At 38.4% G+C, this 24836-nt stretch overlaps 1 protein-coding gene and 1 long non-coding RNA gene across 2 annotated transcripts; one reads left to right on the forward strand and one right to left on the reverse strand.

Moving 5' to 3' along the window:
* Nucleotides 1–4831: 4831 nt before the first annotated feature.
* hoxb9 (homeobox B9) lies at nucleotides 4832–14031 on the reverse strand. The gene is made up of 2 exons (XM_005811913.2): nucleotides 13327–14031; nucleotides 4832–7903 (listed from the first exon to the last, which is right to left on the reverse strand). Exons 1-2 carry the CDS (start codon nucleotides 13919–13921, stop codon nucleotides 7668–7670), a joined length of 831 nt encoding a protein of 276 aa, XP_005811970.1. The 5' UTR covers nucleotides 13922–14031; the 3' UTR covers nucleotides 4832–7667.
* Nucleotides 14032–14314: 283 nt separating this feature from the next.
* Nucleotides 14315–20170, forward strand: LOC111611687. Its single transcript, XR_002754165.1, has 4 exons — nucleotides 14315–14686; nucleotides 15000–15155; nucleotides 19576–19680; nucleotides 19993–20170. It is a non-coding gene; the product is annotated as an uncharacterized LOC111611687 (long non-coding RNA).
* The last annotated feature ends 4666 nt before the right edge of the window (nucleotides 20171–24836 follow it).

Raw genomic sequence — 24836 nt, forward strand, 5'->3', positions numbered from 1 at the left:
TTTTACATCAATGGTGAGGAATCTAGGTTCAATCTTTTTGGCAGAAACTGCTTCTGTTATGTCATGGCATCTCAATCAGATTTAAATCTGGACTTTGACTAAGCCACTCCATAACCCCCTCCATAATCTGTATCCCCCCCCCCTCAGGAATTCAGATGTAAAATTTTTAGTATAAATCTGCTCACAACCAAAGTGGGGTTGGGCTTAAATTCTTGAACAGTATATTGTCATTCAGGGTTTTATGCCAGAGCCTAGAATTTCTGGCTCTATCAATTGCATTCAGTTGTGTCAGGTTGCCTAGTCTGGAAGTAACAAAGCAAATTCAATCCATCAGATTGCCATTACCAGGTTTAGCTTTTAGTATAATATTTAGTGTGTCAGATGCTCTGTTAATTTTATGCCATATAGAATTAACACTTTTAAAAAATGGCAAATTTTCTCTGGTCAGTAACCAGAATATTTTCCCAAAATTCTTATTAAAAAAATTCTGGTTAGTGCTCTTTCTTATCTAGTTCTCATTATCAAACCATGAAGTCTGATCTCTACTGCTGCAAGTGACATACTTTAGATGTATGTGAGCATTTTTTTTGTCTTTTTTGTGATAGGGAACTCTTGAAATAACTTTGCTGGGTTTAGCAAGAAAAGTTTCCTTTTTTTCCAGATAATGGCTCTGCCGCTGGTCCCAAAAGATTTGGAAAGGTTTTTATCAAGATGTCGATTATTTCTTTTCTCATCTGTTCTAAAATCTGTTTGCATTAAACTAACCTGTACCATCTTGACATATTCATTGTAAAAAAAAGATTAGTGACAGTTAATTCGTAATTTAACATTGGGCAATTATATCTCATTGTCTCATATGTTACATTAGTCCACGTTAGTTACAAAAGGTTTATTATTTGTTTCCTTTTTTAGACTGAATTTGGTTTGAAAAGGACATTTTGAGGACAAATGCAAACATAGATCTATAAACTATGTGAACTTTCTTTGACCTATAATGAAAGGGAAGTAAGAAGGAGACTTGGATGAGCCAGCATGTGTTTAAAATATGTGTCTCTTTAGTTGTACACTGAAGCCTAAATGAAGAGGGTGTCTGTTGGCTGCAACACCAAAAGACCATCATAAACCAATAAACACCCCCTCACACACAGAGAGAGTTGGGGGAGAAGGCATGCAGCTTTTGTCTCTCCATGGGAGAGCAGGCCTTGGATGGAGGCTGGAGGAAGGTTTACAGCTGGGGAACAGGGCTTGTAAATTTCATGAATCTCTAACCCAGCTAGCTACTTTAGAGTGCTATATCATATTTCATACTGTAGACTGCAGTCATGGAACTTGTAATCTAAAGTAAAGTTGATCAAACATAGGTGTTTGCCCGTGATAATTCTGTATGTTAAAATAATTACAGATATTTCAGAAAAATGCTGAGAAAACTGCATCCAAATATTTAACCAATCTAAAAACAGCTTATTGTATTGATGCTGCAAATTATCAGCAAAACAGAAAGAAGCGTTCAGATATGCTGGTGACGTTCTGAGAAAACACTGGCCTACATATATTTATACATATGACCAAACCCGACTTACCAAGAGCAGAGTAGAATTACTGACAAAGCAGATCGGTTCATAAGACCAGACAGAAGACATAAATAAGGTGCTGAAGTTTAACGTTTTGTCAAACAGGGCTTCATCCTGAGCCCTTTGCTGTTCACTCTGATGACACACGACTGCGCCCCCAGGTTCGCCACCAATCACATCGTGAATTTCGCAGACGACACAACGGTGGTGGGCCTCATCAGAGACGACAACGACCTGGACTACAGAGAGGAGGTGGAGCAGCTGGTGGACTGGTGCAGAGACAACAGCCTGATCCTGAACGTTGACAAGACGAAGGAGATGATCGTCGACTTCAGGAAGAACCGGCCCAGCCACGCTCCACTGCTCATCAACAGCTCGGCTGTGGAGGTGGTCAGCAGCACCAAATTCCTGGGGGTGCACATCACAAACGACCTCACCTGGACTGTGAAGACCACATCTCTGGTCAAGAGGGCACAGAAACGCTTGTATTTCCTGCGGAGGATGAGAAGAGCACACCTGCCCCCGCCCATCCTCAAGACGTTCTACAGAAGCACCATAGAGAGCATTCTGACCAGCTGCCTCTCTGTGTGGTGTGGAGGCTGCAGCACCTCCGACTGGAAGAACGTGAGGAGAGTGGTGCGGACAGCAGAGAGGATCATCGGGGCCTCCCTTCCCTCCATTCAGGACATTTCATCCCAGCGCTGCGTGTCCCGAGGCCGAAACATCGTCAGTGACCCCTCACACCCCCACCATGGACTGTTCTCCCTGCTGCCCTCTGGAAAGAGGTTCCGCAGCATCCGGTGCAGGTCCACCAGGCTCCGAAACAGCTTTTTCCCACTTGCCATCAGACTGCTGAACTCTTAACTGGACTGCACTCAAAAACTGGTCTCCACTTCATACCTTGCACATATACATAGCTAAATAACTTCCATTTTACTGTCAGTCCTGCACTTTATATTTTATATTCATATTTATATTCATATTTTATACTGTATTTTATTTTATTCTGGAGTAACCTCACAACATTGGAACCTCAAAACATTGTCCTGAGCCGTATGCAACGAAATTACGTTCTGTATACACCCTGTGCATACAAAATGACAATAAAGTCAGTCTAAGTCTAAGTCTAACTTAAATAAATGGTAAATGCTTTTGGACTTTTATCAAGACTTGATGGATTTATGTAGCCAGTACAGTTTAAGAGTTAAAAATACCAGGTAAACTTAAATATCTGGTTGGCTAACATATTAATAATATGCCTTCTTCCAACATTTCTGACATTACAACACAGGAGAATTTCTTCTTTGGCTCAGTTTCTCACCTAACTGGTTGTCTGTAACTCCTGTCCTTCTTCCATGCGTCCAAGCAGCAACTGGTAAAGCTACAATATGGGTAAAGTTTAAGCCATAGCCTTAGTGGCAGTGCAATACAGTCATGTAAGTTTTCAAGTTAAGAATTTCTGTGTGTATGTGGTTATTAAAACACCTCCCATCTTTTCTAAGATAGGAGAAATGTCAGAGTAAAAATTACAAATAAAATTGAAGAACTATATTTTTCATTTTTGGGTAGCACCACTGCATGTCCTCAGTAAATCCAGTAATCATATTTAATACAACCAAATGAGATTAACTGTTCATACACATCAATGCAAAATTGTGCTTTTTTATGCCTTCATATTAAACATGAGAGGCACCACATGTTGATTTGCTGAAAATGTCCGAGAGCTTCAATGTGGTGCAGTTGTTAACACGTTTGCCTTTCAACAAGAAGGTTCCAGTGAATGAGTTCAGATCTTAAAAGTCTTTCTTCATGGAACTTTCAAGTTATTTCAATTCCTGCAGGTGTTTTCTCCAGGTACTCTGGCCTCTTATCTACATCCTAACTGTTTCAGCTATTAGGTCATTCTGAATTACTCCTAGGGTTGACTGTATTGTTTGTCTCAGTGTTGCCCTGTGATGGTTTGGCGACTCATCCAAGGTGTACCCTGTCCATTGACCACTGTGGTAAACAGAGTGTTTACGTATATTATCTCCAAGGGAATTTACATACACTTTGCAGACACTATTGTTTATGTAACCTGCTAATTTGTAAGTGCTAAACTAGAAAAAATAACCAAAACTGCAGGTTTGAGTTTACATCCTGCCAGCACCCACAGTTACTGCTTGAACTCAGAAAAGTCACATTTAACCAGAACATCTTTAGCAACAACTACAACTGATTATGATATTCAAAGCACTTTTGAGTAGTTTCTGTTTGCTATGCTGTCACTTTAGAGATCATTTAAATAGTAAAAGAAGTTTTTGTTATTGCTAACATTTGTTCTGTATATTGTTGAAAAAAACTGGGTGCTGTGTTTTCAAAATTGTGCTTAAGCAATAATAATAATAAAAAACATCTGTAAGATAAGCAAAGACATGTCCTACTGAGTCAAACAATGAGACCACATGATGGATGTACAAGATGTTTTGACAACAAAATAGGGTTTTTATCACAAACTGTAAATTTTCACTGAATTGTTGCAAATTGAAAACATTCTGAAGTGTTGTGGTAAATGTTTGAAGTGTGATGAAGAACTAGCCGATGTTTTCTAAATTATGCTTAAACAATAAAAAAACTGCAAATGCAAAAGCCTTCTTAACTACACCTATAAAACAACTGGAAACATATATGTAAAGAGAAGTAATAACAGCCTGGAAATGCTAATCATACTGTGGATCAGCGTCGTTCTGTATAAAGACAAACAGGAACCACAATGGCATTGCAAACTCCTAATGGATGCATGATGAGGCCCCCAGTGAATGCATTTGTCATCTATTTGTGTGTGTGTGTGTGTGTGTGTGTGTGTGTGTGTGTGTGTGTGTGTGTGTGTGTGTGTGTGTGTGTGTGTGCGTGTGTGTGCGGGTGCGTGTGCGTGTGTGTGTGTGTAGAGGGAATTATGATTTCTTTTGGTGTTGCAGCCAGACTGACGCCCTTTAAGCTCCAGTGTACAGCAGCAGAGACCCGACTGAAGAGACATATTTGAACCACATGCTTTACTCATCCGAGTCTTTCTCAATGTCTCATTCTGTTCTGTATCCATCGTTTGAGTTTTTTCAAAGGGTGAAAAAATAAGAGAAGTTCCCATTCCTGTCTCATCCAAGTTTCACACTGAAAAGAACGTTTTAATTTAAACAAATTAATTGCTGTTATTCTCTTTCTCTGTAAAAAAAATTAAAATAAAATAAAAAAATTACAAAAGGAAGCAGAAACCAAAACAGTCAGACTGGCATAGGGTCTTAAATTTAATATGAATCTATGATGAGCAGCGCCAGTGCACAAAGCATGAAATACAATGCAGAGAGAAGAGGGGAGGTAAACATACAAGAAGAAAAGAAAACTAAAATAGGAGTTTGTGTGCTCATTAAGAAAGATTCTTACTGTGACCACATGGCTTAGATTATATGGATTAATTTCAAGATCACTGGCCAGATTAGCCCACAGCAAATCTCAACATACTCATTTTGTCTGGAGAGCAAAAGCTAAGACATTATCCAACACAAAGACTTTAGAAATTAAGAAACCACAGTAAAAAAATGAGTGTTTAAATTAATTCTGTTAGCATTACTTTATCTTTATCATATCTTTTCCTCTCCTCTTTTCCAAAACACAGTCTAACTCATTACTGATCACTATCAAATAAATTCACAATAAAAGACACAAAAAACTCATCAGACTGACATCAAACTATATAATTCAGACAGCACAACATGGACAACAAAAAAATAATCCATAGTACAGCAAGATAATGTGTTTCAAAAAAAAATATATTCAACATATTTGACTTATTTCATCATGAAACACAAGGTTACTTGCTTTGTGTACAATAAATTAGAAATGTTTCATGTTAAGACATTTTAATTATTTTTCTAGCAATATTTCCAGCAAGCAATGCCTTTAGATAGATTTACCACACAACAAAATAACCTGTTCAAAATGACTGGAGGCATGCACAAACCATGTAAACATTTTCTCTCATAAATGGAGGGTGTAATGCTGCTTATTTTAAAATTTGTAGCTCTTGTCTGGATAGGACAGTTCTAGTTGACCAGGTTACACTCCTCCACGCTCACACACACCCAAACTCACCCCTTCATGCCCCAGCCCCGTGTACACCTACGCTCACACACACACTCACCTACATTCACTTGCTGACACTCAACTCACCACTCTGTAAGATAAGCATGGGTATATCTTACAGGGTACCCCCCACCACAAACACACACGCTCATAAACTCACTCACACTTATCTGCTCTTACCAGCATCTGCACTCACACAATGACTAACACTCCACTCACACAAGACCTTCCCAAATACAAACAAGATCCCATATTTCATGTCCACATTTCACACAACACAGAGACAAAAAGGTTGGCCAACAGAGCCACCACCAGTTTTTGATTGAAACATAATAATCATAAATGTTTAGAAGATATCCTCAAATGATAATGGTCAGAACTATCATGTTAAAACAGCAGCAGAAACAAACAGGAAATCAATCCTAAGTATCACGGTAGTTATAAAAACATGTTCAGGAGTTAAGCATCGGTGAATCATTCAAGCAGTCCTTACTTACAGAAGTTGAAAGCCCTTTTTGCAGTAAACTTCCTGAAATAACAAAAACCTTGCATAGCAGACACTAAATATTTTGTATGTAGAAAAATAGAGAGAATTTCTTCTAAAATGCAACTTGACAGCACAGTGAATAAAATCTGGACTATGGAAATACGTTGTTATTTTCCTTTTGCCGACTGATGATCTGTGTATACCTCTTGTTGTTTGAGGGCATGTGCAGCTCTTGTTGTTTAGAAAGATACCAAATCTATAAATGTCCTTGTTTTAGGAATGTCAGAAACTGGTGAGAAACTGGTTTTCCAAAGCTGGTGCCTGTCTCCTGCGGTTACAGGCCAAGAAGCAGGTCACTCCTTGGACAGGTCAGTTCAGGATGAGTGTTTTCACAAAGACAATATCTTTTGTTTGAAAAATAATTGAATAGTCTTTGCTTTAATTTGTGGGTTTGTACAGTTTAAATTAAACAAAATTTAAAACAAATGTACAACTTTAGAAGGCCATTATTATTCATACGTTAGCAATACATCTCAGAAATAAAGGTCTGTGGGTGGTCTTTCATTTTTGGATACAGTGTCTCCACTTCTATGTGCTTCTGTTAGCATCATGTATCAAAAATAAGGAATAGCACGGTTTGAAAGAAAGAAAGTTTCTGTTTTTCTCTTATCAATCTACTTCTGTGTTTTACTTAGTTATTAAAATGTTAACCAGCTTCTTTCCCTTTCATATGTACTTATGGTGTCAAGTACTTATGTTTTTTTACCACAAGACTAGTGATGCCTGCATTCTGTATGGAATCCAGTTAATTGAAAGTAGAAAATGCCCATAATGAACTGCTGCTTGTGTGTACGATCAACCTCATTCATTAACATAAGCTTAAACGATTTCAAAGTTCCAGCCTTCTTACAAAACATCTGAATATTTTAAAACTTTACTTCTACTATAGTTTGTCCAACACTTTTTAGGGATGAAGTCACTTTCTGAGGGTGGATGGATTACAGGAAGTGAACACTGACCTTCTTTCAGTTGTTGGTGGTTCTATAAACTCTGGTCCAAGCCAATGGACTTCCCATATCCCTTAACTATAGCTATGTGTTCATGTATTTAAGAAATAGATTCAAACTCAGTTCACTGATTTCATTAAAAGGTCTGTATGAATCTGACTTTTTCTTGCATATTTTGAATACTGTGTCAAAGCCTCCTGGTTTATCATTTGAAGAGTGTTACTGGCCTCCTGACTGATGGAAATGAAGGTTGGTGTACATGTCTGTTCAGAAAGTCCATTGTACTCTGGTTATACAAAAAAGGTGCTTCATGATGGATTAACTATATGGTAGGCAATGGATCTGTATACAGTATGTGGGCGGGGGTGGGCGTGTGTGTGTGTGTGTGTGGGGGGGGGGGGGGTGTAAGAGAGACAGAGAGTGAGAGAGAGAGGGATAAAGAGAGAAAGTGGTGAGTGATCATTTGTAATGTACTCTTTAGTCCCACTACTCCTTGGTCTGGTCTTTGCTCTGTTTCTTCATTTTCATTCTCCGGTTCTGGAACCAAATCTTAACCTGCCTCTCTGTCAGGTTCAGTGCGCGGGCCACCTCATGCCTCCGGTCTCTTGTGAGATACATGTTGAACAAAAATTCTTTTTCAAGCTCTAGGGTCTGGTATTTAGTATATGGACACCTCTTCTTCCTGGAGGAGCGTGCATGAAGCCAGTTGGCTGATGGGTCATCTGTAGGAACACAGTGAGAAGAAACAAAGGAATGTGACAATGTATGTGAAAAGGCAGTGGGGGAGAAAGGGGTATGTCTGCTACATCTAGTGTCAGAGAAACACAAAACCAAAGTGTTAACATGTTGGATAAGTGAGAGATTACAGTCTGGCTTCATCAATCATGATTTCATCATTGCAAGCAATAGCTGAAGCCGAAAAAACGAGCTGGGAAGCTAACCAATTACAGAACTATAGTCATGACCATAAAAAACTCTCCCATCAAGAGTTTTTTAATGCTCTTGATGGAAGTCAGGTGTTTGCTTCAGCATTCAAAACACACAATTCTGATATTCAACACATAAAAATGTCACAGAGTAAAAGGAAAAGATTGTGGTTCAACAAATAAATAGATGTTATGACTAAAAATATTTCAGAATCAAGAAGATTATTTCCCTTGATGATTACAAGCACACAAAAACACACCCCCACAAACACACACAGGCACACACAGAGGCACACACACACGCCTACATGCACACACACACACCCATGCACACACACAAGGAAGATGAATTACAGCTCTGTAAAGCTTTCATTATCATTCTTTCTCTTCTGGGACTATGAAGATCATGTTACGGAAGTCACTGCATTACCTCTGATCGTTCCTTTAGGAAGCAGAAAAATATCTATGATGTTAATGTTTGGTTTTTATTAAATGGTACATTTTTCACATGTTTGTGTTGATAAAACCTAACAGAAACAGCTAAAAACAGCAGTTAAATCCTAACTATCAGAAAAAAATAGCTTTATTTCTATTATTTTAGTTATGAGAAAATAAAGGTTACATTTGCCTTTTAAATTAAATGAAACAACGTGAGACTTATATAGCGCTTTTCAACCCTCAAAAAAGTATAGCATCTTTGACAACCTTCAAAGGATTCTCATAGATGCTATACAATAAAATAAAAATGCATATTATGTAATTTAGTTCTCTTGCGTCTTCTTGGAACCTCTAAAGCGCCGAGACATAAAAAAACAAAAGTGAATGTAGATCATGTGTTGCTTTGTGGTAACATGGATGTGAAATACTAAATCACATTGTGTGGTATATAATTAGGGCCTTTGAATTGAATATTCCTATTTTTGAAAGGGGAGAAAACCAACACTTACTTTCTTTCTCAACATTATTTTCCCTCACAGTGTGGCCAGCCTTGTTTTTCACAACAAACTATGAAATCCTCATCCTTGGTGTTTGTATTGCTTTCAGATCAATGCAATTAGTTAAGACTTGTTTTTCACATATTGGCTGTAGTAGCTACTAGTACTGCTGCTACTACTACTACTACTACTACTGCTACTACTACTACTACTGCTACTGCTGCTGCTACTACTACTGCTACTACTACTACTACTACTACTGTAGTACTAGTACTGCTACTACTACTACTACTACTGCTACTGCTGCTGCTACTACTACTGCTACTACTACAACTACTACTGTAGTACTAGTACTGCTGCTACTACTACTGCTACTGCTGCTGCTACTACTAACACTACTACTGCTGCTACTACTACTACTACTACTGTAGTACTAGTACTGCTGCTACTACTACTACTGCTACTGCTGTTGCTACTACTACTACAACTACTACTGTAGTAGCTACTACTACTACTACTACTACTACTACTACTAATAATAATAATAATAATAATAATAGATGATTTTATTCATGTGCATTTCATCTTAAGCAATGTTTTAATTTTAATAAGCTAATGTGCCAAATAGGGAGGAGAGCCATGTTTTATATTTTAAATGTTAAAATTAGATACACAGTGGAACTTGATATATATAATGCAGTGTTGAAAACGGACTAATAGACCAACCTAGTGCTGTAGCATCAGACCCATTTGGATCTGAATGATAGGTGCCCTATTCTCTATTCTTCCTGTAACCAACAGCTTCTATCATTGAACATGTCCTCAATACCCTCTGGAATCCATTTTCTCCAGCATGTTCAGAGTGTCCAACGTGGCCAGCGAGCAAAAGATCGATTACATTTCAGAGCAAAATATAATTTTTGCAAAAGAGACAAGTACAGTATGTATATGTGTATTGGTGGAGATTGGGTGGGGGTTGTGCAGTACTTCTAGCAAACTGTAAAGTGGGTCCTTTGCATGCCTTGGGTGTATTATCACCTTGAGACTCATTCATTACTATTGGAGCAAGGCCACAACCATGGTTGTCACCAAAGATGACAAATGGGGGTGGAGGAGAGTGAAAGGTGTGCTTGTGAGTGTAAGAATGTGTGTCTATGTGTTTGAGTTGTATCTATGCCATTCAACCCATGCATCAGCCAGGTAATGTGTAGTTTGTCCACAAGAAGAGAAGATGGACACTCATGTACTATGATGAATAATGCTGCTGTGTAATAGTTACCTACCACTGACTAGGTAACCATGTGATGTGTGGCCTCATTGATATTTATATGGAAACAAAAAAAAAATAATGTCAACAGCTCGGGCCAATTTCTTCTGCTTTTGCAATTTTCTTTTAATAGTTCCAGAAATTGACCCCTCTTTTATCCCAAAGGCACAGTGTTACATCTCGAAGTCGTATTTTATTTTCCTGTCCCTGTGTCCCATCTCTCCCCTTCACCAACAGTAACATGCCAATTAATGGGGTTGTTCATCCAGCGTTAACATAATTCACTTTGGGGTAATAACTGTGTGAGTTTACCCAGCAGCAGCACAAGGACTGAAGTGTGATTTGGTAGTTTATTCTGGGTGGCTGCCCAGCTCCCATAACGCAAAGAAAATTCTGTAGCTGGAAAGAGACTTTATTTAACATTTTGTGACAACCATGCTGTTGTCAACATATATTATGCATATAATATTTCACCCTTTTTACTTACTGGAAAGTGAATAAGACATGCATTCAAAGAGTCCAAGTTAAAGGTTTACTGTATCTGTCACGCTGTGTTCTTCAGACTCTTGTCTTCAAATTAGAGATTGTGACCCTGGAATCTTTCCTCTGCTGAAACCAAATATTTCAGAAGCAGGAACTTTTGCGGTGTTGCTGTTGAGTCTAAGTTGAGTCGATATCCTGAAATAAAGACTTTGCATATCTACAACTTTCCAAATACTTGACATAAATAAAATCCATTTATTATTATTATTTTAGGTTTTTTAATTATCTTTGGTTTTTCAATGTTACATGATCATTTAAAACTTTGAATTTTTGTTAGCCCATTGATTTTGACCACATAAGCTTACACAATGTTGGACTGAAATTAAATTAAATGTTATATGTCTGTTATTTTTTTTATATTCATTACTATTTAGAAATCGTTCTTATTGCAACAATGTGATGTTATTGTTTTCTCAGCACGTCAGACATCAGACATCTATTTCAGTCAGCCTTCTGTACTTTTCTGCGACATTATCAGAAAGTAGATTGTAATCTTTTCCTAAATTTTCAACATGAACAAAGCAACTACCAACCATGATCCCAACAAGTCACTACGATGTATTCAGCATTCTCTGTCAATGTCTCAGTACTTGTTTTGTCAGACCGATTACACCAGCTTTTAATGCCAGAATAGCAAGAGCTCCACAATAATAGCGATGTCCTGATATTCGTATCATTCTGGTCACATTTTTAAAGTTTATTGTTTTATTTACCGTAATAAATTCTAATGAAATCGTCTACACATTAATAAGTTCTTTTTTATTTCAACTGAAATAAATAAGACTGATGACTTCTGTATCTTTACAATGAGGTTCTCGGTGCTTACTGAAAAACAAATCTACTGCAGAACACAAGATTTAATAAAAGAAAGGAAAAAACCGCTTACGCTTTAAAATAGCAGACAGATAGTTTCCTCTTTTACCAGTGTAGACAGATAAACCTTCCCAATCAGCAGTTCGGTCTGGATCGGGTCTAAAGTCTAATAATTCATCCTGGAGCCTGCTGGGCTCCATCCAGCTCTGAACGGGCTCACTGCTTTGATGTATCGCTCGCTAACGTGCTGTAATAGTGGCTGCATTTGGTTGTAGGTGTGTGTGTGTGTGGGGGGGGGGGGGGGGGGGGGGGGGGGGGCGTGTGTGTGTGTGTACGTGCGTTAGGAGTGCTTTGATAAATTGTGCTCAGTTTTTATGTCTGCTTCTGAAAAAGCCTCTGTTGAGACAGAGTTCCGTTCTAGTCGAAAGCGCAGCATGTTCTGCCCGGATGGAGAGAACAAGACCGAGATGTACATGTCCAAAGAATACACTTAAAATAAATGATGAAATATTGGAAAGGATTTTTAACTGAAATAACATCAATATTCGACGATAATTACAGGATGGTGTCTCCATAGTGTTTGTGAAAACGCAGACACGAATTATACAGGCCAGCCAGCAGAGAACTGTACTAAATTAAGAGTCGCTTAATTCAACTCAAGCTAATTATTATCTTCCTTTAGCTTTAGTCAAAATTTGCGGAGAAAAATAATCACAATCATCACCCTAACTATTTTCCAATTGACTTCGGTGTATTATCGGGACAAATACAGCTATTCTGCCCGGTTCCAGGATCCGTTCTTAAACATTAAGAAAACTAAACAGTGTCACATCTGAAAAAAAAAAAAAAATCAGACAAGAATCTTAAAAATGACGATATGAAGGTGCTCGGTCAAACTGGTTGTAAACCGAGTCAACGAAATGTAAAAGCTAAAACAGATTCTGACTGGAGACCAAATCTTAGCATAAAAACAAACAAACAAACAAACATTCCTACTTTAAAAGCGCCACAAAATTCTGGATCCCAGTAATGTTAAAATCAGTCGAACAAAGTATCTGTGCTTGGCTTGTATTTTTTGCTGGCTGGGTATTAATATCTGTTTCTGTTTCTGTTTTCTCTTTTGGCTTGTTTGTCTCTGGGAGGTGCAGTGAGTAAGAGACCGCTTTACTGTAGCTCTGTTAGTAGATGGAGCAAAACAGAATGACTGTAACACGGACAAATACTCACAATTATATATAATTGTGAGTATTTTTATAAGAACTCACTCTATCTTTATTCCCAGCAGTCTGTCGGTGTTCGCAATACTTTAAATGCTGCCTGCTGTCTAACCTTAACGCTCCCTGTATACTCTGATGATGGTAGAGGATCAGTCTGCTCTTCTTTTGAGGGAAAACGGTGATAAAATGAATGCAAAACGTGTTTTAGTATTTTTGAAAGAGGACTCAATTGTTACGCAAATATACTTAGGTTTTCATAGACTTAGATGGATTTTAAATGTTAATAAATACATCTAAGATTGAACGCATTAAAACTAAATGCAATTATATAAATACTCATGAGGGTGGAGGGTGGGAACACTTTCCGGCCCTTTGTTCTTGTTTTATGGCGGCATTAAAGTATTTACTGTCTCCCTCGCATCATTTCCTGCTTTCATTACTTACTTTGATCCGCGCTGTCCTTGTCTTTACTCCCTTCACAGACATCCTTACTTTCTTCAAATCCTGATCCCTGAATGGAAGTCGGATGGAGGTTCAGCTCGCGTCCCGCCGTGGAAATCGATTCTAGAATGTATGTGGTAGTCTCGTGTTGTCCGCTGATTTTGATGGGAAGCTCCCCGCCTTGATGGCTAAGCTGGGGTTCCAGTTTGACCTGCCCCGTTTGGCTCTGGCCCGGGAAAGACTCGGAGTCTCGCGGAGCGCAGTCCAGCCATGAGCGGATGTATCTTGTGTCTGCGGCGCCTGCGGCGACATGCTGGCCCGGGATGTAGGGATGGTAGACTGCAGGGAGACCACTAGTTCCGTGGTGCGGGCTGAAGGGGCCCCAGGGTGATGAAAAGACCGGACCTTTGGGCTGGAAGCTGCAGGATGGATATGGCTCGGAGTGAGCGTGCTCGGAGTGCGCGGCTCCATCGGTCACAGCGGAGGTGGAAACGGGAAACTGGACGCTGGAGAAGCGAGGCGCGCCTGAGAGTTCGTCGCTATCATGACTTATGATGGAGTCCACGTAATAGTTGCTCAAAGTCCCAGAAATGGACATTCTTGGACATTATCTAGAATACGCGGCAAGTTTACTTCATGCAGAACAAAAGCAGAGACATTAAGATAATTTTGCCACTCTCTTATTTCCCACTCCCTTCTGCAGATTACTTTCAGAGCTCGCTCTCTCTCTCTCTCTCTCTCTCTCTCTCTCTCTCTCTCTCTCTCTCTCTCTCTCTCTCTCTCTCTCTCTCTCGGCCCTTCCCCCTCCCCCATCACCAACTTGCTCAGTATAGGGAAACAAAGTGCTACAGCCTACCCATCGTAAATGTTGGCGGGTTAGTCGGGTCTGTGCAGCTGATTGGCCGGACCTTTACCCTGAGCCTGAAAAAGCGCCGCTGCAGCAGAAAAAAAAAAAAGTACCCCCGCCCGACCCCCACCCCCCAAAAAAGAAAGAAGAAAAGACGAGATGTAGCTCCTTCCTCTCTCTCTTTGTCCTCCATCCTTTCACTTCATTGTATTGCAGTGTTTACAGGCAAAAAAACAATAATAAAAAAGATGCCTGTAAACACTGCGCTATCATTTCTACCGAATAACTATAAATTGTATTCCAGCCGATAGTATGTCTGTGCAAACTACATTCAAACTGTGACGGTCAACTAAATGCACATTTTTTTTATTTTTATTTGATTTGATTTGATGAGTCAAACGCAACGTTTGGGTCACGCAGCACGCGCATTCCAGAATGTGAAATAATGACCAAGAGAGCAGTCAGTGCTGCCGTACTGCGGTCAAGCATTTACCTCTTAAATCAGCTCTGTGTTTGGTGAGTATGCACTTAAATCACTATTACACTAACTCACTAGTCCTAATTCATGTTGCGAGAAAAGACAAGTTCACTGAAAAAAATCCAACTGGAGCTTCTGTCATTATTTACTCTCCTCCTGAACTTAGCTTGTAGTTTTTCCTTGTAGCTCTACAGCTGCATGACACTATTTTTATTGGCAAATGAACGTTTGTTAATTATCTTTATTAAACCAGGCCCCTCTTGACTTTAAAGGGCAAACAATTTCAGCTACTTTTTGAGGCTCATTTAAAGCCACAATAAAACCTCCAAGGTGATCGTTTCTGTTTTATAGGCCACGGCTCGTGGCCGCGCGCACTGGAAGACGCAGCGGGTTCAATGCGCCTCGGCTGGGAAAGAGAAGCTGGAAGGAGGAAAGAGACGAAGCTGCTGGCTGCGAGAAAGAGGAACATTGAGCTCTGATGATCTGCGATATGATCCATGTTTGAGGGTAAACAAGAGCGGACTGGGGGTTTGGGGGGGGGGGGGGGGTTGGAGAAAAACAAAAACAATTGACGTCATCGGTATGGTAAGTCAAAGCTTTTGATTGTGATTTAACAGAAATTTAGTTCTGGACTCCAGTTGATAATAACTATTAAATCCCATCTGTATGGTACACATTCTAACTTCGTTATTTAAGTTGCATCAAGAAAAACTAAGGCGGTACTGCAGCGCTGCAGTTATGTCAAAGAAATAATAACGAACTGAACATTGTGGCTTCAGTTATATAATCTTTTGTAATTTAATTTGAATCTGACTTTTTCATTATATTGGAATAAATTGGACTAATCTGAGTGTGTTTGGACAGAGAATCGTTTCTGTTCAACTGAATGTAAATTGTTTTGTGCATCACCTTGAGAACAGCTTCGTTCGGAAATGATGAAATCTGCATTGAACTAAGCTGTACTAAATTAAGTTAAACTTAATTCAATTAAATGTATTTTTCTATATTCGTTCTGAATTTTTTATGACTGGAATAGATTCGAAAAAAAAAAATAAAAAACAACAACAAAAAACCCAAACAACCTTTTTTCCCTCAAGCGACATGTTTTTGTGACCAAATCAGAAGCGTTAATTCCAGTAAGATTTGAAGATATTCGTGATTTCAAATGATGTCCTACTCAAGGTTACACTGATGAAATAAATGCATAAACAGACTAAACTCAGTGTACTTCCTTTATTTTCGATTGTTCGTTTAATCTGGTACACAACTTTGTCCCGTTAAAGAGCATCTTAAACATGCTTTCTTTATGATTTGTGTCATTATTGCTGAAGCCTGCTTTGCCTTGCAGTCACAGTTAGTATCTTTCCAGTCAAAATGTCCTCTCAGACCGCAGGCTGAGGGAATTTCCAATTTTGACAGGGCCTCCACCCTGTGGGTTTACAGTCATCCAGACAGCGCGTTAATTGAGAACAGCGGAGTGCAAAAAGCTTTAAAATGTTATCTGTAGAGTTTCAGTACAGAGTTTCAGTGAGGTTAGAGTGGAGATTTGGGAGAAGCAGACCCCCTCCGCGCATATTTTCCCAATTACGTAATCTGCTATTACATGATAATGTGAGTTTCATTAAAAAGCCAACGTGGTGAGACTTATTTCGTTATTACATCTGGATTTGATGACACATTAAGAAAGCAATGTTTTCAACAGGAAGGTAACGTATTTTCTCGTCAGTTCTTGCACCGCTTGACGCTAATTAATCGGCTCTTGTAGCGAACTTTCCCGAAGACACGAATCAAGTTTGCAGTGGTTCAACACACTCGGTGCCATCACTTCAAGGCGCCTGAAAATTGAAAGAAAATTTCTTATTAAAAGAAAAGAGTTTTCCATCTTCGCCCGAAGACATTAATAGATTATTTTGCAAGCATCATTAAAGTATTTACAGAAAAATAAATTACCATGAAATCCTTTGTCTTTTAAATCTGCCACTCCACAGAGTTTATATTATCTTTCATATTCTTAGCAATTAACTTAATGGTAATTGTTAAGATATTCGGACTAATATGTTTGGTTCCTTGCAGAACCTTTTTTCGGTGTTATTGATACAGCGCAGACTTTCTAGCTTGTGCTTAATTTGGCCTACAGTGGGCATCTTTATTTTCGAAATAAATATAAAAGCACCGCAGTCATGTTAATTTAAAACAAGAAGTGATCTCCTTTTATAAAACTGGACTCAGACAATTTCAAGTATACAAATAAATGAAAATAATAATGTTTAATAATAATAATAATAACAATAAGAATAATGATGATAACAACAACGACATTATTACTATTATTATTATTATTATTATTATTATTATTACTATTATTATTATTATTACACAATAATAATCAATTCTATATTTGAGGAAAATTAACTTTGTTCTCACATTCATTTACAAATAAATGTTAATCTGGAAAAAATAATAATTTTTATAAAAACTCCTTGGAAACTTTGGTAAGAAACAATATTTATCCAAAAATGGGAATTTAGAACAAACAGAAATTTGTTTTACAGATAAGTGATGATAACACCATGGTAATTCAATACACAAAAAAATTGACACAGACCATTTTAATTGTTCCAAAGTAGTTTCTTAGAATTGAGGTTTATCTTCCTGATCACCATCACTACAATCTGGACTAACATCAGGACTGTTAGGATGGCCCTAAACAGCTGGATTAAGTAGGAGTCTTGAGGCAGAGAAACGGTGCAGATCCACTGGGTGTTTATTCACCAACAGTTAACACCTAGGCCTGCTTGCAATGGCCAAGGGTTTCAGCAGCAACAACTCACAATGTGGCCAACATGCAGCCTTTTATAGTCCCTGGCTGCTCCAATTAACAAACCCACAAAAAACAGGGTAAAACAAATACATACATACACACAAACAAACTTGACAAAAACAACCACATCTTCAGAATAATATTAGCAAATACTATTCATTTTTAAGTAGTCATTTCTTTTCTAAAAAGACATTTTTATAAATATAAATCCAACATTAAATTTCTAAAGTGCATCGTTCTATTTCTCCCCCTCTTCCATCTGCAATGGTCTCTTCCGGAACCTTTAAAAGGTGTTCAGGCCCCCGGGGAATATTTTAGCCTGAACACCCTGCAGAGGAAGAGACAGAAGTAAGCCACATCTACACAAAGCCTTCAAACATTTCGGTGCATTTCAAAGAGTCACAATACTTATATTATCCATTTGTTTGTTTTATTTTTACAGGACACCATCAGTTCCAGCTGAGATGCCACTGCATAAAAACACACAATCAATAAAATACTTCAATTTGTTTGTACCTGTTTCTTTTATCATTCAACACACATTTTAAGTGTTTCCAGCTAAATAATGAAGACCTTCATTACAAGGACATTGCAAAAATATATTCTTACGTTTTGTTTTTTATAAAATCTTTTTATTTTTTATTTTCCCCTTTCAACCATAATAATTCACTAGATAAAATACCCAACTCACAATAGACTGTGGAAAATATCAGTGATCAAAATACAGTAATGAAAAGTGTTTCAAAACATTACGGAAAGAAAATGATCCGATCGAAAATTACATTTTTCCGTCCGTCCATCCATTTATCCACCTAGAGAACAGGTCTGTTTAAATACAGCTGCTACATGTTAAGGGCCATGTCCCATATCACTCGCTCTCTCTGTTTCTTGTGGGGACAATATCTACATGTTCTTATTGTCTAAAAACCTGAGTATTCTCATCTGACTGGAGTTCATTTTAACCAACTATAAAAAAGGTTATGATGAAACAAATGACAATAGATGGATGCTTTGCTGTTATAACTACTTGGTCTGTTCTCATAATAGATAAAGACATGCGGATGTATCGGTACTGGGAAAACTGAAACAGGCAGATAAGACAAACGCATGTTAATATTTGCTTTCGGCAAACATGATCAAACATGAATTTGAAGCTGTTGTGCACCATAAGAGATTTACCAAAGAAATTTCCTAAAGTTAGTTTTAGGACAACAGAAAGTTCCATCTGTTAATTCCTTTTTCTGTTCTTCATAACCAGCTGTTGATTACCCATCAGATTGTGTTCACAAGTAAAAACAATTGACTGATTTAGCACTGCCAAAATGGATGACATAAATGCTATTTTTGAAAGAAAAAAGTATTTCATACACCTTTGTCAGTATAAAGTTACATATGCGTTACTTTGGGTACTTTACTTAGTATCATTTTTTATTTGAAAACAAATATGCTCAATATGCTTTTTGGTAATTTATAAAAAATGTTTTGCATGTTAGACAGAAATGTGCATGGTAACAGTGGAACATTTTGCCAGCAAAACTATTATGTACAAATTTTCAAAAGTTCTCAGTCTACAAAACAATGGATTCTCTTAGCAAACATCAGACAAGAGAGTAAAAAAACATATGTTTGTTATTGGTACTTTTTTGTCATGTTATGTGAAGGCAGCATAGAGGAGGTGGTGCCATTCCCCCTGGCTTCTCAGCTTGCATTATAAGTTTTATGCCTCTGGAAAGTTTTTTTTTTCTTCTGCTGTTTTTTATTAATGATTCCCAGTGGTACACTGAGACCATAGCTGCTGCTAACACGGTGGCGACTGCAGATCTGATCCCATTCAGGGCAAGGAGAAGAGGGTAGTCAGGTGAAAAACTTGCTGACTGAGAAGTTAGATTTCAAATAAAACATGTACCTATCTGTTGAAAACTCTTAGAAATTCTGGACATCTTTCTAAGCATGCAAGAATTTTGCTGAAAGCATACAGTATTTCACCTATGCTTAAAAAATAATAAACATCATTGTTAGTTCATATTATTTATATAACAGTGTCTGAATGTTTGCTTTTGTAGGGTGATTAAAGTAATGCCTATTTTGTCTTATATGTACTTTCAGATGACTACTGCATAGCAAGACAGAAATATTGCGTGGCTGCAGAAGTGTCACATCTCTAAACAGAGACAGAAGCAGAGGTCATGGAGGGTAGGGCTAAAAGAAAAAGTAAGTTTATGCATGGCAGTAATTATATTGTTAGCTGCAAAGAAAGGGAGTTCTTCATGGTTTTCTTAAATTGGATGTTTTTGTGTTACTTCAGTGTGCTATCTGGCTTTATGACAGTATTACAAAACACATTGAAAAACATGACAATCAAGTCTTAAGGCACAAAACTTCCCTTAATTACATAAATCATGCTGAGGTTTATGCAGAATTTTTAAATGAAATATTTGTCACAGATAAGCTCAGATCTAGTCACATTCTTGGTGAGGAAGAGGAAAAGCCAACAAAATCTCACACAACCTTTGTCATCTACAGGAACTGAACCTCCAACCTCTAATCCAACTTGGATAAGAGGCTCATACCAGCTTCAGCAACTGACAACATGTTACACACAAGACAAGGACACTTGGAATGTGTCTATCATTATATTTTTAATTTGATTCTTTGATTACATAATTAAATAATTAATTAAATATTTAATTCAAATAAAAAATTATTGAATTAAAAAATAAATTATTCAAATAACTGAGTCATCTGAATTCAAATAATTTAATTCAAATGATCTGAATTCAAGGAATCCATCCATCCATGGATGGATTAATAAAGGTTTAGGATTATGTTCTTTTACTGAGTTTTAATTGTTTTTGTAGATTGTAGTTTTTAGTGTAATATCTTCAAAACCTTAGTGGAGGTCAAATGCAGGATCTTGGTTGGGGGACACTGACCCGACTTACAGCCACTGATTCTGCTGAAGAGACGGACTCACCAGATGAGCTCGTCCTTCCAGCCTTCACAGCCGAAGAATTAGAAACCAAGAACCAAAAACTGGAGTCAGGAGCTCTTTGTAAAGAATGGAACAGAAGGGGAAGAGAAGTCTTTCTTCTCACAAGCTCTTGGCAACTGTGATATTTAGTAAGTCTAAGCTTGTGTATCTTTCAACCTAAAATAATGTAAATTGTTGTACATTGTTTGATTGCTAGATTGAATCTTGTACAGTTTTCCCTATGAAGATTTCATTTCATGAAACAATGACATTTTTTTATAATACACACTTCTTAACTAAAGAAAATATATATTGTGGGGCTCCACAGTGGTGCAGTTGGTAGCACTGTTGCTTTGCATCAAGAAGGTCATGACTTAGGTTGATTGATCTCTCTAAATTCTCCTTAGGTGTGTGCATGCTTGATTATGTCTGTCTCTCTGTTTTGCCCTATAATGGACCTGTCCAGGATGTGTCCTGCCTCTCGCCCATTGGCCGCTGGAGACCAGTACCCCTCGCACCCCCAGTAGGGATAAGCATGTAAGATGGATGGATTGATATATTGTGTATATCAACCTGAAATAATCAGGGGTCAGATTCTAAAATCTAGGCTGTGATGGGAGATAAACTGAAACATTCCAAGGGTCCACAAGACACCAGCTGTGGCACATGACAGTAGCAATAAGGGAGAATCAAGATTGTGATCAATTTTCCCAGAGGTCTTAGTTTAGAAACATATGAATCCTTGACCTTAAATAAAACAAATCCAATGTTTTGTTTTTTCACGTGCGAAGCATCTGACAAACTGGAAAAACATTGACAGTGTTGAAGAGAGTGAGACACGATTAGAATCACCAGATATTGCCACAAATGCATTGAGGTGTTGTATGTATCCTAGCAACAAAATATGAAAAATATTGTCAAAAATCTGTCCAATTATACAGCATTCAAAACATGAAGTTATCTAAAAATAAATAAATAAAAAATCACCAGCTTTATCTTGGACCTTTTCTGCACAAGCATCTTGTAGAATCACAGGTTGCAGCATAGTGAAGGAGGGACACAAGCGGTGGAAATTGTGGTTCACTTGCGAAGTGTGGAGAATCCCTGACATACTTCATCCGAACTGCCGAAATTGGTTCTCAAGACATGTGATGAAAATGGTTTGCAGAGGCATCCACTTGCCAAACTCTACACCAGGCCCTGGTTGAACTATTTTGACAGAGCTTGAAAATATTGTGTGATTGGTCAGACGTTTGTTGTGCTTTATGCAAAATGTGCTCAGACAACATGGTTGATATTTCTCTTCAACTAGTCCACTTCCACTATTAAATTTATATATCTCTTCTTGTAGAAGAAATGGATACTTTTAATAATAATAATAATAATAGCAAGAATATATTTTACTTATAATGCAGTTTATATCTTATGTCTCTCAAAAGACAAAAACAAAATTAAAGATGAAAGCTGCATTGGCTCAGCGCTCCTTCAGCCTCGTTGCGACCGCAGGAGCTGTAGCACCCAACCCAGTTGGCATCATGGACGCACTTCTGTTGTTCCAGCGCCTGTCCATTAGACGGCGCACACCAACGTGTTCAATGATGCCCCCTGATGATGCACAAAAAGTATGGTACAAATTGGTTGATGCATTAAAAAGATATAACTGTTACAATAATCCAGGGGGTGCAGTGGAGTCAAATTCTAATTTAATCCTATTGGCTTCTCTAGAGGTTAACAAAGGTCAGTCATGTCATGTTTGGTGCTAATCAGATGATTCATGTGTGATTTAGAGCCAACTATGCAAATGGCATCACCTCTGACTTCACCACATCGCCACGGCTACGCCCTTCACTAAAAACACTTTGTGCTTTACAGCAAGTCAGATCAACTTGTTATTTGTCTCCTGACTCAAGATCATCTTGATTAGCTCAAGGGGGTCAGAAATTAAAGCTTTCCAAGAAAATAAGGCACTTCCTGTTCTGATGGGGAGGGGCTTAGATGATGTCAGCATATGACCATTTAGGATCATCGGGCATCCAACCTGGATCACTGATGCCAAGTTTGGTGCAACTCGGCAATGGTATGTGAAAGTCATAGCATTTCATTTGTTTTGGCTAGTATTCCAAATTTGTTGTTTGGTCACACCCCCTAAACATGCTCATAAACTCACAATTTTGATAACTTTTAATGCCCCATCCCTTAACTGACCAAAAAATAAAGCCAATAACTCAAAATCCTAAGACGTTTGTTACAGTTCGAGGCGTGTAAACGTGAAAAATGGCCAAAATTTGCCATTTGACCCAAAATGGCTGCCTCCCTGTACATTTTACGTCATACCTCCAGGAGACCTTTTGTCTTGGTTCGGGTGGATCTACATATGTTCTGAGTTTCAGAGCTCTACAGTATACGTTTGTCCTATCTCAGAGGATGGTTTTGAGCAGTGTGTCCACGCCCACTTGTTACCCCATAAAAATTGTTTAATTCCACGCAGCAGAAAGTTTTGGTGAGTATTTGAATACGGTTAGCCCCCCAAATTTGCAGTTTCAGGCGGACAAAAATAATGAAGAAGAAGAATTCCTTCAGATAGATTAGGCATTAGCAGCACTTCACTGCTCTGGCCAAAAAGCAATTTAGGCCCAAGCAGCCTAAATTGATTGTTTACACTTCTCCGGCGGGGTGAGGTCCCTTCCCTCAGAGATCTGATCCAACTCCTGCAGTGACAGATCCAGGAGAGAGAAGGCCTCCTGGGCGCGTTGTGCTGGGTTGGCAGCTGGTCCCCTCGTCCCAAGACACCTGAACTTCACACGAGGGTTGACAAGTCTCTCTTTGTCATCAGTGCTGATGAGGTCATTCTCTGAAATATCAGGAGTGAATACTGCAAAGCTGCCCTCGTTCTCACCTTTGTCTGCTGGTTGAGATTGCAGATGACGTCTCTCTCTCTTTGTTTCTTAGGAGATGCTGCGATTGGAACTTCCAACAGAAGAAGATGTTCGCTGCTCCCCAGCTGCACCACCATCCTTGGAATCCTCTCCCAATGGCAACCAGCCCGTCGGGATCGAGTCGGTCATGGTAATGGTGTTTCGCTCAGGCGGCTCCTGCACAGCAGTTGTGGCCTGGAGCTAGGTTTGAGTTACGAGGCCAGCAGCCGGAAGGCTGGGTGTAGGTGTTGCAGGGGGGTCATTCATTCATACACATCAAGTGACCCCTTAAATCACTTGAATGTTGCTTTAGCAGTATGCTTTGGGTTATTGTCTAGTTGGAATGTAAACTTTCATCCCAGTCTCAAACACTGACAGACTGAAACAGGTGTGATTCAAAAATATCCCTTGACAGAGTTTCCCACTCCCTGCTGATGAGACGTGTTGATTTCGTTCCAGACATTGTGGTTTCCTTGGCTAAACAGTTCAATTTTGGACTCACTTGACCAAAGCAATGTCCTCTACATTTTGAAGGACCTACATTTTGAAGGTCCTCCAACATGTCTTTTGGCAAACTCAAATCAGCCTTCCTGTTTTTCCCTGTAAGTAAAAAGTACACACATATATATATATATATATATATATATATATATATATATATATATATATATATATATATATATATATATATATATATATATATATATATATATATATAGGTGACTCTAGACTTGAGCATCAATTTCTTTGGACAGAAGATCTCCAGCAGAACTAACCTCATTAAAGGTAGCCACTAGGAAGGGGATTAGAGAACATATGAGACAGACTCATAAAAGTACCAGGCTAGGGCTGCATTCAGTCAAACTACTTTTTCTGACTGTGCAGATTATTTAATAATACTTAGCTTCACTTGTCCATGAAGCCTGATGACACCAGTCAAGCTGCAAACAGAGAAATATGGAAGCCAGGTAGCAATTAATTTGCTACCTGATCTGATTTGCTATCGACAGACAGACAGACAGACAGACAGACAGACAGACAGACAGACAGACAGACAGACAGACAGACAGACAGACAGACAGACAGACAGACAGACAGACAGACAGACAGACAGACAGACAGACAGACAGACAGACAGACAGACAGACAGACAGACAGACAGACAGACAGACAGATAGATAGATAGATAGATAGATAGATAGATAGATAGATAGATAGTATAACAATTTTTTTCAGAAGTCACATGCTTAATGAAATAAAGTGCACTTGTGCAATCAAAGGGTCTGTCAGTACAACTGTAGTGATGGTTTTGAAGCTGCAAATTCATCACTAACCTAATACCTGACGAAGTGGGTTTTCAAAAGCATCTACATATCTTTTGAATCCCCTAAGCACCATAATATCCATTATCATCAATTAGGAAGAACATGATACAATGACAAACCTGCCACTAGAGGGCCACATACCAAAACTCTCAGACA

The sequence above is a fragment of the Xiphophorus maculatus genome, chromosome 16, assembly GCF_002775205.1.
Source record: "Xiphophorus maculatus strain JP 163 A chromosome 16, X_maculatus-5.0-male, whole genome shotgun sequence".
NCBI lineage: Eukaryota > Metazoa > Chordata > Actinopteri > Cyprinodontiformes > Poeciliidae > Xiphophorus > Xiphophorus maculatus.